The following is a 14,440-nucleotide window of genomic DNA, read 5'->3' as shown; positions in this document are numbered from 1 at the left end:
TAAGGTAGCCAGTTTGTGAATTGTTTAAAGCAGCAGTTCTCAACAGGAGTAGGGGGACTTTGTGTTCCAACGGACATTTTTAGTTGTTGCCATTAGAAGGTATTATTGACATCTAGCAGATAGCGAGCCCTGGTGTGGCGCTGTGGGATAAAGCACTGGACCGCAAGGTCGGTTTGAACCACAAGGTCGGTGGTTCAAACTCACTAGTCGCTCCTTGGAAATCCTATACAGGATCGCCATGAGTTGGAATCAGCTTGCTGGCACTAACAATAACAACAACAACCAAATAGAGAGCAGGGATGCTGCTAAATAGTCCAATATACAAGCTAAATATCCTGTGATGAAGAAACACTCTGTTAGGGTTTTTTTTTTTTTTTGTCAGTCTACCAGGAATCATTTAATGAATAAAAAGATGCTTTACAGAGGAAGAGTAGTTATAATTTGATAATTTTATTTTGTGGAAACTTGAGTGGAAGTATATTCCTATGGACTTGGACAGTACACTCATGAAGGACAGATTTCTGGCTTGAGCAACTCACCAGGAGGATGTTGGTGACATTGTCCAAGATAGACAACACTAGAGACATAAATGATGAGTGTGTAGAAGATATCAGCTTGAAGACTAAAGTGTGCCTGACCCAATCCATGGTATTTTCAATAACCTCATATGCATGCGAAAGCTGGACAGTAAATAAGGAAGACCGCAGAAGAATTAATGCATTTGAATTATGGTGTTGGAGAAGAATATTGAAAGTGCCATAGACTGCCAAAAGACCCAACAGATCTGTGTTGGAAGAAGTGCAGCCAGAGTGCTCCTTGAAGGTCAGGATGGCCAAGCTTCGTCTCTCATACTTCAGACATATTGTCAGGAGGGACCAGTCTCTGGAGAAGGATATCATGTTTGATAAGGTGGAGGGTCAGAGAAAAAGAGGAAGACCCTCTTTAGCGAGATGGATTGGCAAGGTGGCAGCATCAATGCGCTCAAGCGTGGCAACAATTGTGAGATTGGCCCAGGACCGGGCAGTGTTTTGTTCTCTTGTGCATACGGACGCTATGAGTCGGTACCAACTCAGTGGCACCTAACAACAACAACAACAGATGATGTTCAGTTCAGATTTTACGCTTGTAGAATCTGAGATACCTAAGCGGTATCAAGGAAAAGTCCAGTAGACCTGAAATACTCTGGGATTTGTCAGTGTATAAATATAATTTAGGTCTGGGATTGGATGAAATCATCTAATATAGTACATATCTTAAGAAGAAAGGAGTTGCTTATATCACATCACAGCCATGAGGAACACAAAAATTTACAGTGCAGGTAGAGAATCTAGCAAAGGCACAGAATAGTGGCCAGAGTGGTAATAGGAAGAAATCCAGAAATGTAGTCTTCCAAGAAAAAGAAAGAATGTTTCCAGCTAGAAGGAGCAGTTATTGCTATGGAGGTTATTGGTAACCTTGGTGCATGCCAGAATGTGGACAGAAACCAAATTGGAGTGGTTGAGAAGTCCATGGTAAATAATAAATGGATATGTGTGTGAATAATTATTTATGTCAAGTTGTCTGTCATAAAGTGGGAGAGGTAGAAGTAGGGGGTGTGTGTGGTATCAGGGAGGTTTTATTTGTATATGTGTGTCTTTAAAGATCTGAGAAAATTCCTCATTGGTGTTTTAAAAAAAAATTGCATTTTACAGATATTGAAGCATATGAACAAAGTAAAAATTGCTAATAAACAGAAACATGTTTTCATTGAACTTATTTTTCAATGATGTTTATTTGGTGTATGTATGACACTCCAACACTGTTTTTATTTTTCAGATCTTTCAAGAAATCGTTTTACAGAAATTCCTTCTGATGTCTGGTTATTTGCACCACTTGAAATATTAAATTTATATCATAATTGCATCAAAACCATTCCTGAAGCCATTAAAAACCTTCAGATGTTGACATATCTTAACATTAGGTAAGGAAACAGTTTTCTTTGGTAACTTTTGTTTTATATTAAGGCTTTAATAATTATTTTTATTAACTAAGGAACATGTTTTGGTTCTGTAGCCTACGTTTATCTCATAAGTAGTATCGTATTTGTGTTTCCTCCAAGTTCACATTATTTTATGGACTTTTGAACTTGTCCTGATAGTAGGTGGTGGTAGTGTGTCGTGGAGTCGATTCTGACTCATAGCGACCCAGTATAGGGTTTCCATGGCTGTAAATGTTTACAGGAGCAGAAAGCCTTTCTTTATCTCACAGGACTGCTCGTAGTTTCAAACTGCTGACTATGAGATTAGCAGCCTGACTCGTAACCATTACTCTATCAGAGCTTAATATATAATTATAAAAATATAATTTTATTAATATTCAACTTCACACACCAACCATAATGCCAAAGATGAGGAAACTGATTTTTACCAACTTCTCCAGTCTGAAGTTGACCAAACATGCAATCAAGAATCAGTGATAATTTCTGGTAATTGGAGTATAAAAATGGGAAACAAAGAAGGATTGGTAGTTAGAAAAGATGGCCTTAGTAATAGAAACTATGCTGGAGATTTAGCGTTTACATGACAGAATTTTGCAAGACCAACAACAGCTTATTCATTGCACATACTTTTTTTCAACAACATAAATGGTGACTATACAAATGGACTTTGCCAGAGGGAATGCACATGGAAAAAGACAGTATAGAAGCTCAATATCATCAGTCAGAACAAGGTAAGAAGCCAACTGTGGAACAGACCATTAATTGCGCATATTCAAATTTACCTTGAAGCTAAAGAAAATTAAAACAAGTCTCCAGGAGCCAAGGTGTGACCTTGAATATATCCTATTTGAATTGAAACACCATCTCAAGAACAGAATTAAAGCATTGTACCAGAGGAGTTGTGGGATGACATTCAAGAACATACATGAAGACAATAAAAAGTCATTAAGAAAGATAAGAAAGAAAGAAAAAACAAAATGGATGTCAGAATTGATTCTGAAACATGCTCTTGAACATAGAGTAGCTAAAGCTGAAGGCAGAAATGATGAAGTAAAAGAGTTAAAGAGAAGACTTTAAAGGGCAGCTAGAGAAGACTGAGTAAAGAGTCGTTTTGAGCTCTGCGAAGACCTGCAGTTAGAAATGCAAAAGGGAAGAACATATTCATTTTTTCTCAAACTGAAAAGAACTGGAGAAAAATTGAAGCTTCCAGTTACATTATTGAAGGATTCTATGTGTGGTGCTGTAGAAACAGCACTGGACTGCTAACCACAAGGTCAGTGGCTCAAACCCACCAGCCATACCTTTAAAAATCCATATAAGGTTGTTATAAGTCAAAACTGACTCAGCGGCACTTATCAATGACAACAGTGGGCAACATATTGAATGACACAGGAGACATCAAGAGAAGATGAAAGGAAATACAAAGTCACTGTAATGGAAACAATTTGTCTATATTCAGCTATTTCTGGTGGTCGCATATGATGAAGAACTGATGGTATTGAAGGAAGAAATTCATGGTACAATGAAGGCATTCGCAAACAAGAAGACTTCAGGAATGCATGGAACATCCGTTGAGATGGTTCAACAAATGAATGCAGAAGAGAACATACAGTGAGGGATAACGTTGGGTCTTGGCTGAAAGCAGAAAATACCAGAAAGATGTTTATTTGTACCTTATTGACTATGCCAAAGGCATTTGATTGTGTGAATCAAAACCAACTATGGAAACACTGTAAAGAATAAGAGTTCCAGAACATTAACTATACTCATCCATAACCTGTACATAGACTAAGAGGCAGTCATTTGAACAAAATAAGGGATGATATGTGACTTTAAACCAGGAAAGTTGTGCATCAGGCTTGTATTCTTTCACCATCCTTCTCAATTTGTATGCTTAATAAATAATGAAGAACACGGCATCAGGATTGGAGGAAGGCTTATAACCTGTGATATGCAGAAAATACCACCTTACTTACTGAAAGTGTAGAGTCTTTAAAGAACTTGATGAAGAGGATCATAGACTACAGCCTCAATGTCAAGAAAACAAAAACCCGCACAATTTGACTAATAAGCAGCATTCAGAAAATAATTGAAGTTTTTAAGGATTTTCTTTGACTTGGATCCATAATCAACACTCATTGAGACTAAAGTCAAGAAGTCAAATGATGTATTGAATTGCACACATCTGCTACAAAAGACCTGTTTTAAAATGTTCAAAAGCAAAGATGTCACTTTGAAGATTAAGGTATGCGTGACCCAAAGCAAGGCATTTTCAGGTGTCGCATATGAATGCAAAAGATTGACAACAAATAAATGAGTTGAAAGAAGAATGCAAAAGATGGACAACAAATAAATGAGTTGAAAGAAGAATTGATGTGCTTTATTTATGGTATTGGTGAAATATATTAAATATACTATGGACCACCAAAGAACAAACAAATCTGTCTTGGAAGGAATGCAGCTAGAATGGTCTTTAGAAGAGACAATGGCAAGGGTTCATCTCACTTACGAGTATTTTGGACATACTATAAGAAGGGAGCAGTCCCTGGAGAAGGACCGTATGCTTGGGAAAGTAGATGGTCAGCAAAAATGAGGAAGACACTCAGTGAGATGGCTTGACACGACAGAAAGAATTGGCTCAAACATCAGAATGATTGCAATGACGGTGTAGACTAGACCGTGTTGTATGAATTGGGATTGACTCCATGGCAGGTAACAACAGTCACATTTTCAGTTAAAGTGAAGCATTATAAAGAAACATTGCTTGAGTTATATTTTTCACACTTAAAAAAAAAACAACAAAAAACTTCTTGTTACTACTTCAAGGATGGATGCAATGGTATGGGAATCTGTGAATGGATGACATTTGATGTTAATACAGAATAAGTGCTTACCATGTGCCTGGCAAAGATCCAAACAATGTAAACATACCATTTCATTTAATTTTCATAATATTTTGTGGTAGGAACTATTATAATCTTTGCATTACAGATGAGTAAACTGAAGCATTCAAGATATTAAGCAATTCGCCTAAAATTATATAGAGGGCGCAGGTGGTGGGGCCAAGTTCAAATGCAAGTATTCTGGTTCTAGAGCTCTCATTTTGAACTACTGTCCTATATTTGTTATAGAGTGGATATTCAATAAGTATAGGAAAAAACATTTTCTTGCCTAATGAGAAACATTGAATGGAAATTGGTTTGTTGTGACTTAATTTTATAATTAAGCCTCTGTGTGTTTGAGTTGGAAGAAGTAATTTCTTCCCCCTCATTAACCAAATTAAGGTTTCCTGTTAGTGTAGTGAATTAAAAGATGGGCTGCTAGTCACAAGGTCAGCAGTTTGAATTTACCAGTTACTCCGTGGGAGAAAGAGGAGGCTCCTGTAAAGATTCATTCACAGCCTCGGTCTCTATGAGTCGGAACCGACTCTACAGCACACAATCACCACCACCACCACCATTAACCATATTACTTGTCTGAATTCCCATATAGGAAATTAGTATAATTTTATATATATATAAAATAATACAGGCAATATACAACTGGAGGGAGGTTAGCAGAGGTTAGCAATATACAACCGGAGGGGGTGATGGGAGACACAGGGAGGAATGCAGTTGTAGTGAATAGAGGTAAATGCTGTTAACTGTTGGTGCGTGGAGGGGTTGCAATCATGTAATGAAGCAAAGTGTATGATTTGTTGAATGTAAAATTGATGATCTGCTCTGTAAACCTTCACTAAATTCACTATAAAAATAAACAAATAATGTACTTTTCTTGCTGCAATACACGTCTTTTCCAGTGATGTAACCTAACAGAATGTTCTGTCTTAACTGAAAGCACTGTTGTACATGAAAATATATGAGAGAAATTTCCTTCCATAGAAATCAGTCATTTGGGCTGCTCCTGGGAGTAAATAGGTTATGTGTGTCCTGGGCCTGGTTTGAGGGAAAGCATTGAGGCAAGTGAGATATGTTTAAAGGTTGTCTTTGTTTTTGTTTCATTTTGTTCTTTTATGGAAAAAAATTAGATTGAAAAATGTGATTTGTCAAAAAGGAATATCATCTATACAGTATTACATAAAAACTGTTTATTAGAATAGTTTAATAAACTTTCTTTGATTCTTTTATATTTAGATCTCTAAATGTGGACTCCTGTTTCTCATTTCAGTCTTTAAAAAAAAATGCTGTAGGATAAGCTATTGGACTGCTAACTGCAAAGTCGGGAGCTCAAATCTACCAGCCGCTCCTTGGAAACCCTATACAGGGTCGCTATGAGCCAGAATCAACTTGTCAGCACTTAGTGTCAGCAACATCTATATACATATATGTAATCTGTGAACATCATGTTCAAAGATGTTTTGGTAACTCGTCTCCGAATATGTAGTTTAAAAAGTGAAGATTACGTATTCATCAGTTATATATGAAGGAATCGTCCGTATAGGGTCAAATTCTAGAGAGTGGACTGTGTTTACTCTCTGAATCTGCTTTTTTTTTTTTTTTTTTTCTTTAGCCTGAGAGAGGAATAGAATGAGTTGGTATATGGCATTTTTATTTGGTGAACTGTCTTGAGAAACTGGTAAGATACTTTTTCAGCAGTTTCTCTCTTCTTGTATACACACTCTCCTTTTTCAGTAGAATAATTCTAAAGAAATATACATGCATGCTCTGTGTATAGGGACCCAGGAAGGTCATTTTCCCAAGGAGCCCACTTTACCCTGAAAGTATCAAGAGGTTGTGACAGGCCTGTAGCTTGGTTGACATTCCAGCAGCTTGGCCAGGAGTGCTAGTCTAGATACATTGGTGGGTTTTTTTTGTTTGTTTGTGTTTTCAAAAAGGAAGTCAGTTTGTGCCATGCAATGCCAGCCTGGTGTTTCTGGATGTTTTCTGAAGAGATAGAATGGGATGAAGGGTATTGAAGCCATCCCCCTCTTGGAGAAACATCAGGATTTTATTCCTGTGGATGTTATACTAAAATGGTAGGCACAGGTCTGTGTTATTTTGAAGAAAAAAAGGAAAAAAAATAGTAACTAATTGCTTGTCAATACTTATTTATGTGAAAATATTTGTATTATTGGTAGTGAGATCAATGGGTCATTCCATTCATTGGCAAATAAATTTAACCTTAGTTGAGGGTAAGGACCCTAAAGCCAGCTTTTCTAGGTTTGAAGCTTGGCTCTTACACTTAGCAGTGTGTGTCCTTGAGCAGGTTACTTAACCTCTTTGTGACTATTTCTAGTTATGTAAAACCAGGACCATAATAATACCTATTTTCATGCAGGAATTCTTGAGTGTTGAAAGTGATTAACATGCTTGACTCTTACCAAAAAACTGAAGGGTTGAGTCCAACCAGAGGTGCCATGGGAAACCCTATGGAGTACAGTTCTACTCTGACATACATGAGGTTGCCATGAACTGGAAATCAATCAATGGTAACTAGTATATTTTCATAAAGAGGTTTGTTGTGGTTAACTGCTCTCCAGTAATCCCCTAAATCATGGTGATTCCATGCACAGTGCATCAAAATGCTGCCCAATAATTGATTGTGGATCAGACCATTATTAATTATAGGTTATCAATGGGACATTTTTGGAAGTAGATTGCCATACCTTTCTTCCTAGTCTATCTTAGTTGGAAAGTTCTGCTTCATAGCAACACACGAGCATCCATTGGCAGGTTTGGTGGTTGTGCATAAGGTGAATTGGTCAAGAATCTTCCCCATAAAAGGCAAGAATTCTAGTTGATGTGAGATGTTCTGAGTATGGACTGGCACATGGCAAAATACCCTACAAATGTTAGTTGTTATCTTTAAATGTGAACATGGAGATAGGAATACTATCGCAATTTAGAGCTGAGATAAAGGTACTAACAGGCTTTTCTAGGATTGCTATTGCAAGGCGCCATCAAGTCAGATCTGACGCATAGTTACCATATGCACAACAGAATGAAACACTGTTCAGTCTTGCTCCAACCTCACAGTTGTTGTTACACTTGAGCCCATTGCTGCTGTCACAGTGCCAATCCATCTCTTAGGGGTCTCCCTCTTATATGCCAATCTTCGACTTTACCTAGCATGATGTCCTTCTCTAGAGACTGGTCCCTCCGAAATGTCTAAAATATGTGAGTCGAAGTCCTGCCATCTTGGCTTCTGAGGAGCATTCTGGCTGTACTTATTCCAACCGATTTGTTTGTTCTAGAAGTCCATGGTACTTTTAATATTCTTTCTCCAGCACTATAACTCAAATGCATCAGTTCTTCTATGGTCTTCCTTATCCAGTATCAAACTTATATGCTTATGAGGATATTGAAATTACCATGACTTGGATCAGGTGCATCTTAGTCCTCAAACTGACATCTTTGCTCTTGAACAATTTAAAGAGGTCTTGAGATGCAGATTTGCCTAGTGCAATATGTTTTTTGATTTTTTTATTGCTGCTTCCATGAGTGTTAATGGTGGATCTAAGCAAAATTAAGTCTTTGACAACTTCAATCTTTTCTCCATTTATCATGTTGTTATTTCTTGGTCCATTGGTGAGGATTTTTGTTTTCTTTACATTGAGATGCAACCCATACTGAAGGTTGTCTTTAATCTTCACCAGTAAGTATTTTAAGTCCTCTTCACTTTCAGCAAGCAAGGTTATATCGTCTGTATATTCCAATTTATCTTCCTTTAATCTTGATGCCATGTTCTTCATATAACCCAGCTTCTTGGATTTACTCAGCATACAGGTTAAATAAGAATGGTGAAACCGAAACAAAAAGAAATGGATTAATGATCATTTCATGTTTGTGAATATATGTATTTATTTATAAATGTCAACATTGCTATTGTTGTTAAGTGCCATCAAATCAGTTCTGACTCATAATGATCCTGTATAGGATTCCCAAAGAGCGGCTGGTGGATTTGAACCATCGACCTTAGGGTTAACATTCCAGTGCTTATTGTACAGCACCAGGACCATATTGTGTGGAAATTTATCCTTGATGATTTTTCCCAATAAGAGCCATGGATGTGTTGAATATAATGGAATTATACCAAAGAGAAAGGCTCTGGCATTTTACAAGTCAGAAGAATCAGTCTGGGATTCTGAGAACTGGTGATGGTCTGAAGGTCATTGGTAACAGCACAAACTTTGTAGTTAGACTTATATTTGCATCTCCACCATGCCTGGGCAAGTCACCTACCCAGTTTATCCTTTGATTTTTAAATTTTTTTCTTTTGTGAGTATAGTGGAGCTAATACTACGTATCTTGTGGGTTTAATGGCAGGATTAACTGAAATTGTGCATATAGGATATGGCACCATATATGGTACAAAGTAAGCACTTATTAAGTAATGGTTGTTTAGTGAAGGGTTAAGAGTTATTTACATTACATGTGACCTGTTTTCTTCCTCCACAACGTATGGAATTTCAGACATACTTTTATAATGAAACTTTCTTATTCTTTTCAGTCGAAATCTTTTATCAACATTGCCAAAATACCTGTTTGATCTCCCCCTTAAAGTTTTGGTTGTCAGTAATAATAAACTGGTATCCATTCCAGAAGAAATTGGAAAGTTAAAAGATTTAATGGAATTGGTGAGTAAAATGGTTTTATTAATTGTATATACTATGCATAACATATACTCTTACATTTTATACTTCCTTACATTCCATTATGAAATTTCATTTTTGGGGTTGTTTTTTTTTTTTTGGTCTTGTTTTGCTTGTTCAAGAAAAGAGTAACTTGGTATATCAGTTAAGTTCACTTTACTGAAATTTTGAGTTACTATTATTATGTCTTCATACCTTGTGATTTTATAACACGTTGAAACCAAGAAAATGGAGACAGTTGATTGATAGGCAATTGATTGTAGAAATATAACAATGATTTAAAATAATTATCTTGAGCAGAACATTAGAAGTTTTAAAGGATATTGAACTCTGAGAGAGATGTAATTGAATTCTCAAAGCACTGAGCTAATTTTATATCTTTGAGTTACCTTCACCTTACACAATATACCATACTGTTTATTTTTATATTCTGACTTAGCTTGAGTAATACTTTCACAATGAATAAGTGTTTTTTAAATGTATTTAAAATGTTTTTACATTGTGGTGAAAATATACATAACAAAATATACACTAACTCAACGATTTCTATATGTACAATTCAGTGACACTGATTACATTCTTAAGTTGTGCAGCCATTCTTGAGTTTCTTTTCCAAAACCTTTCATCACCATTAACAAACTCAATATCCATAAAGCAAAAGCTCCCCCTTATCCCTTCCCTTCCATTCTTGGTAACCACTAACAATCTTTGGTTTTTATATGTCTGTTTCACATAAATGAGATAGTTTTATCTGTCCTTTTACCACCGACTGAATTTCACTCATCATGATGTTTTCATGGTTTATCCACGTGGTGGAATGTATCAAGACTTCTTATTTCTTTATGACTGAATAATATTCCATTGTGTTGATTAATGATTTATTTATCTGATAATGTACATCTTGGTTGTTTCCACCTTTAGGCTGTTGTGAAGAATGCTGCAGTGAACATTGCTGTACTGATTTCTGTTTGCAGTACTGCCTTCCCTTCTTCTAGGTATATACCTAGGATTGGGATGCCTAGGTCATATGGCAAATCTGTGTTCAGCTTTTCTGAAGAACCACCAAATTGTTTCCCACAGTGGCTGTACCATTTTATGTTCCCACCATCAGTGGATGAGGATTCCAGTTTCTCTATAATTTTGCCAGCATCAGTTGTCCAGTCCCCGTTTCCCAATCATTGGCATTTTAATACGGGGGAGGTAGTATCTCTTTTTGGTTTGATTTGCATCTATTTAATGGCTATTGAGGAGCCCTGGTGGTGCAGTTGTTAAGCACTCAGCTGTTAACCAAAAGGTTTACACGCACCAGCGATTCCATGGAAGAAAGATTTACATGTTTGGAAACCCCATAGGGCAGTTCCACTTTGTCCTGTGGAGTATAGTGTTGTGCTGTACGATAAAGCACTGGACCACAAGGTCGGCTTGAACTGCAAAGTTGATGGTTCAAACCCATCAGCCACTCTTTGGAAACCCTGTACAAGTTTGCTGTGATTCAGAACAGACTCGACAGCACTTTACCACAACAACTTTATGCTATAGGGTGTGTTTGTGTGTCAGAATGGACTCCCCGGCAGTGGGTTTGGAATGGTTAGTGACAATAAGTGTCTTTTCATGTGATTGTTGGCTATTTGAATATTCTCTTTGGTAAAATGCCTATTCAAGTCCTCTGCTGAAATTTGGGTTCGGTTGTTTTTCTGTTGTAGAATTTTTTTTTTTTTTTTTGGTTTTGTTTCTTATAAATATATTTTGGATGTTATTAGATCCTTATTAGATATATGGATCCTGAAAACTTTCACCCCAGTCTGTTGGTTTTCTTTGCAATTTAAAAATAAAGTCTTTTGGTATACAAAAGTATATAATTTTCATTTATCTATTATGATTTTGCCTGCTTAAGCATATTTCAAAGTATGACTTTATTATGTCTTTAGGCCAAAAGTTTCCTGAGGAACTTATGTATAGTTTATAATGGGGGATGAATGTGCAAACAGAATATAGTGACCTGGAATTTCAGGAATGTTTTTCTTCTGCTCATTTAAGAATACTTGTGTACTTATCTTTATTAATTATTAAGGAATATCTGTGTATGTGCAGTTAGAACTCAAGAAACCTTTCCTTGAACTTTACCTTGTTGTATTTTAGAACCATATTATTTTGTAAGCGCTCTCTAAATGCAGAAATCCTTGATACACCTATTTGTATGTTTTCAATGGATAACTCATGTGTGTGTGCTTCAGGCAGCCCTTATTTTTTTTACAAAATTCTATTAATCTACCACTGATCTGTGGTTTTTGTCATACTTTGGCGGCTTGCATGTTGCTGTGAAGCTATGCTACCAGTATTTTAAATACTGGCAGGATCATCCATGGTGGGCAGGTTTCAGTTGTGCTTCCAAACTAAGACAGAATAGGAAGAAGCAGAGACTGATTAGCTCAGAATATATAGTCACTGAAAACATTATGAACAGTGGAACACTGTAGGCGCCAGAATATTACATATTGAAATATGATAAAGATCATCAGATTATTGTCAGATATAGTGCCAGAAAACAATTGGAAGGCACTCAAAATACGACTGGAGAAGAGCGGCCTCCTCAAAGGAGAGTTGACTGTGATAATGCAAATGGTGTAAAGCCCATGGGAGTAAAGCCCGCTGGACCTTTATTGATGATGGGACACAACTCAAAAGGAGAAGAAACAGCAGTTAACATCCCATAATAATTGAACATGGAATGTATGAAGTATGAATGTAGGAAAACTGGAAATTTTCAAAAATGAAATGGAACCCATAATCAATATCCTAGGCATTAGTAAACTGAAATGAACTGATATTGGACATTTCAAATCTGACAATCATCTGGTTTACTATGCCGGGAATGAAACCGAAGAGGGATGGCGTCGCAGTCATCATCGAAAAGAACATTTCAAGATCTATCTTGAACTACAGCACTGTCTGTGATAGGATAATATCCATACATTTACAACGAAGGCTATTCAACGCCACTCAAATTTATATACCAACCACTAAAGCCAGTGATGATGAAATTGAAGAATTCCACCAACTTCTTCTGTCTGAAATTGATCAAACGTGCAATTAAAATGCATTGATAATTACTGGCAATTGGATTGCAAAGGTTGGAAACAAAAATGATCAATAGTTGGAAAATATGGCCTTGGTGATAGAAACAATGCTGGAGATCCCATGATAGAATTTGCAAGACCAATGACTTCTTCTTGTAAATATTGGTTTTAAACAACATAAGAGACGACTGTAGATGTGGACCTCACCAGATAGAATACATAGAAATCAAATTGACTACATCTGTGGTAAGAGGTAGTGGAACGCTCCATATCATCAGCCAAAACAAGACTAGGGGCAGACTGTGGAACAGACCATGAACTGCTCATATATAAGTTCAGGCTGAAGCTGAAGAAAATTAAAACAAGTCCACAAGATCCAACATACGATTTTGAATATTTCCCACCTGAATTTAGAGATCATCTCAAGAACGGATTTGATGCATTCAACATTAATTACCAGAAAACAGAAAACTAGTGCGATGACAGCAAGAACATCATACAGGAAGAAAGCAAAAGGTCATTAAGAATATAAGACAGAAAAGAAAAGACCAAAAGGCATGTCACTAGAGACTCTGAATCATTCTCTCCAGCATAGAGATGCCAAAACAAATGAAAAAAATGAGGAAGTAAACGAGCTGAACAGCAAATTTCAAAGATCAGCTTCCTCCAAGATTGGAGGAAGACAAAGTCAAATATTATAATGAAATGTGCAAAAACCTGGAGTTAGAAATTCAAAAGGGAAGAACATGATGCTCAGTATTTCTCAAGCTGAAAGAACTGAAGAAAAAAACTCAAGCTTTGACTTGAAATATTGAAGGATTCTATGGCAAAAAGCTGAATGGTGCAAAAAGCATCAAAAGAAGACAGAAGGAATATACAGAGTCATTGTACCAAAAAGAAATGATCGATGTTCCATCATTTCAAAAGGTAGAATAGGATCTTTCCCACCAGGGGACAGCCAGGAGGTGATAGAGGGCTGAAGCCCCATGCATTTGGTCCTCTGTATTTGTCCTGGTGCAGCCAGACCTCTCAGCTTCTGTCCTGCTGGAGGCCCCTGTGCTGCCTTTCTCTGCTTCTGGGCCCCAGTGCTTCCTGGACGTAATTCTCCCTTGTTCCCTCAAGTAGCCTGAGGGTGCCAGGATTTATAGTATCTCCAAGTGCCCCTCCCAGGACTGCCCTGACTCTGTATGTGGTACTAGGGTTTTCCTGGAATATATGGCTTGGAAACCCAGCTGCCGTCCTGGAGAATATGGAAAGGTTTGGAAAAAGCAGGCCACCAGCATTCCAGCTCTTTGTCTCCCCTCCTTCAAAGAAGAACCTGCTGTTCAAGGACTCTGCCCTTGGATTTTTGAGGATCCCCTCAAAGATAGACTGTGGTCTGTACGTCGACTACAGCTACCGCACTGTCTTCAGGAACCTGAAGGAAAAGGCAGCGGTGGCAGAGGCACGGTGCTTAAGGGTGGTATGGTGTGCTGTGGGCACCCAGGAGCAACACAAGTGCACCCAGTGGCACTACCACAGCAAAGGGAAAGTGTCCTGCATCGTGGCTGCTACCACCAAGGACTGCATCACCCAGATCATGTAGGGAAATGCTGATGCCATGAGCTTGGATGGAGGACACATCCACATGGCGGGCTGCCGGGGTCTGGCCCCGACATAATTGTCACGTGTGTTTGGTTCACGTTGAGGGGAGATCCAGCGGCGATAGGGATAGCGAAAGAATACACAGACAAACAGAAGAAGGGAGACAATGAGGCACCCCAAAGCCAGGGTGGATACATCACTGGTGGGCAG

At 37.6% G+C, this 14,440-nt stretch overlaps 1 protein-coding gene and 1 pseudogene across 1 annotated transcript in view; both read left to right on the top strand.

The window, feature by feature from the left end:
• LRCH2 (leucine-rich repeats and calponin homology (CH) domain containing 2) overlaps window positions 1-14,440 on the top strand; it is a 158,614-nt gene that overhangs the window by 58,031 nt on the left and 86,143 nt on the right. Inside the window, exons 2-3 of the mRNA XM_006873805.1 lie at window positions 1,816-1,960; window positions 9,428-9,554. Coding sequence (XP_006873867.1) covers window positions 1,816-1,960; window positions 9,428-9,554 — 272 coding nt within the window. The remainder of the gene's footprint in view (window positions 1-1,815; window positions 1,961-9,427; window positions 9,555-14,440) is intronic.
• LOC102810553 overlaps window positions 11,128-14,440 on the top strand; it is a 4,869-nt pseudogene continuing 1,556 nt past the window's right edge.

Source organism: Chrysochloris asiatica, unplaced genomic scaffold, assembly GCF_000296735.1.
Source record: "Chrysochloris asiatica unplaced genomic scaffold, ChrAsi1.0 scaffold00255, whole genome shotgun sequence".
NCBI classification, from domain to species: domain Eukaryota; kingdom Metazoa; phylum Chordata; class Mammalia; order Afrosoricida; family Chrysochloridae; genus Chrysochloris; species Chrysochloris asiatica.
The sequence above is the reverse complement of the archived record's forward strand: the minus strand, read 5'-3'. Positions and strand labels throughout refer to the sequence as shown.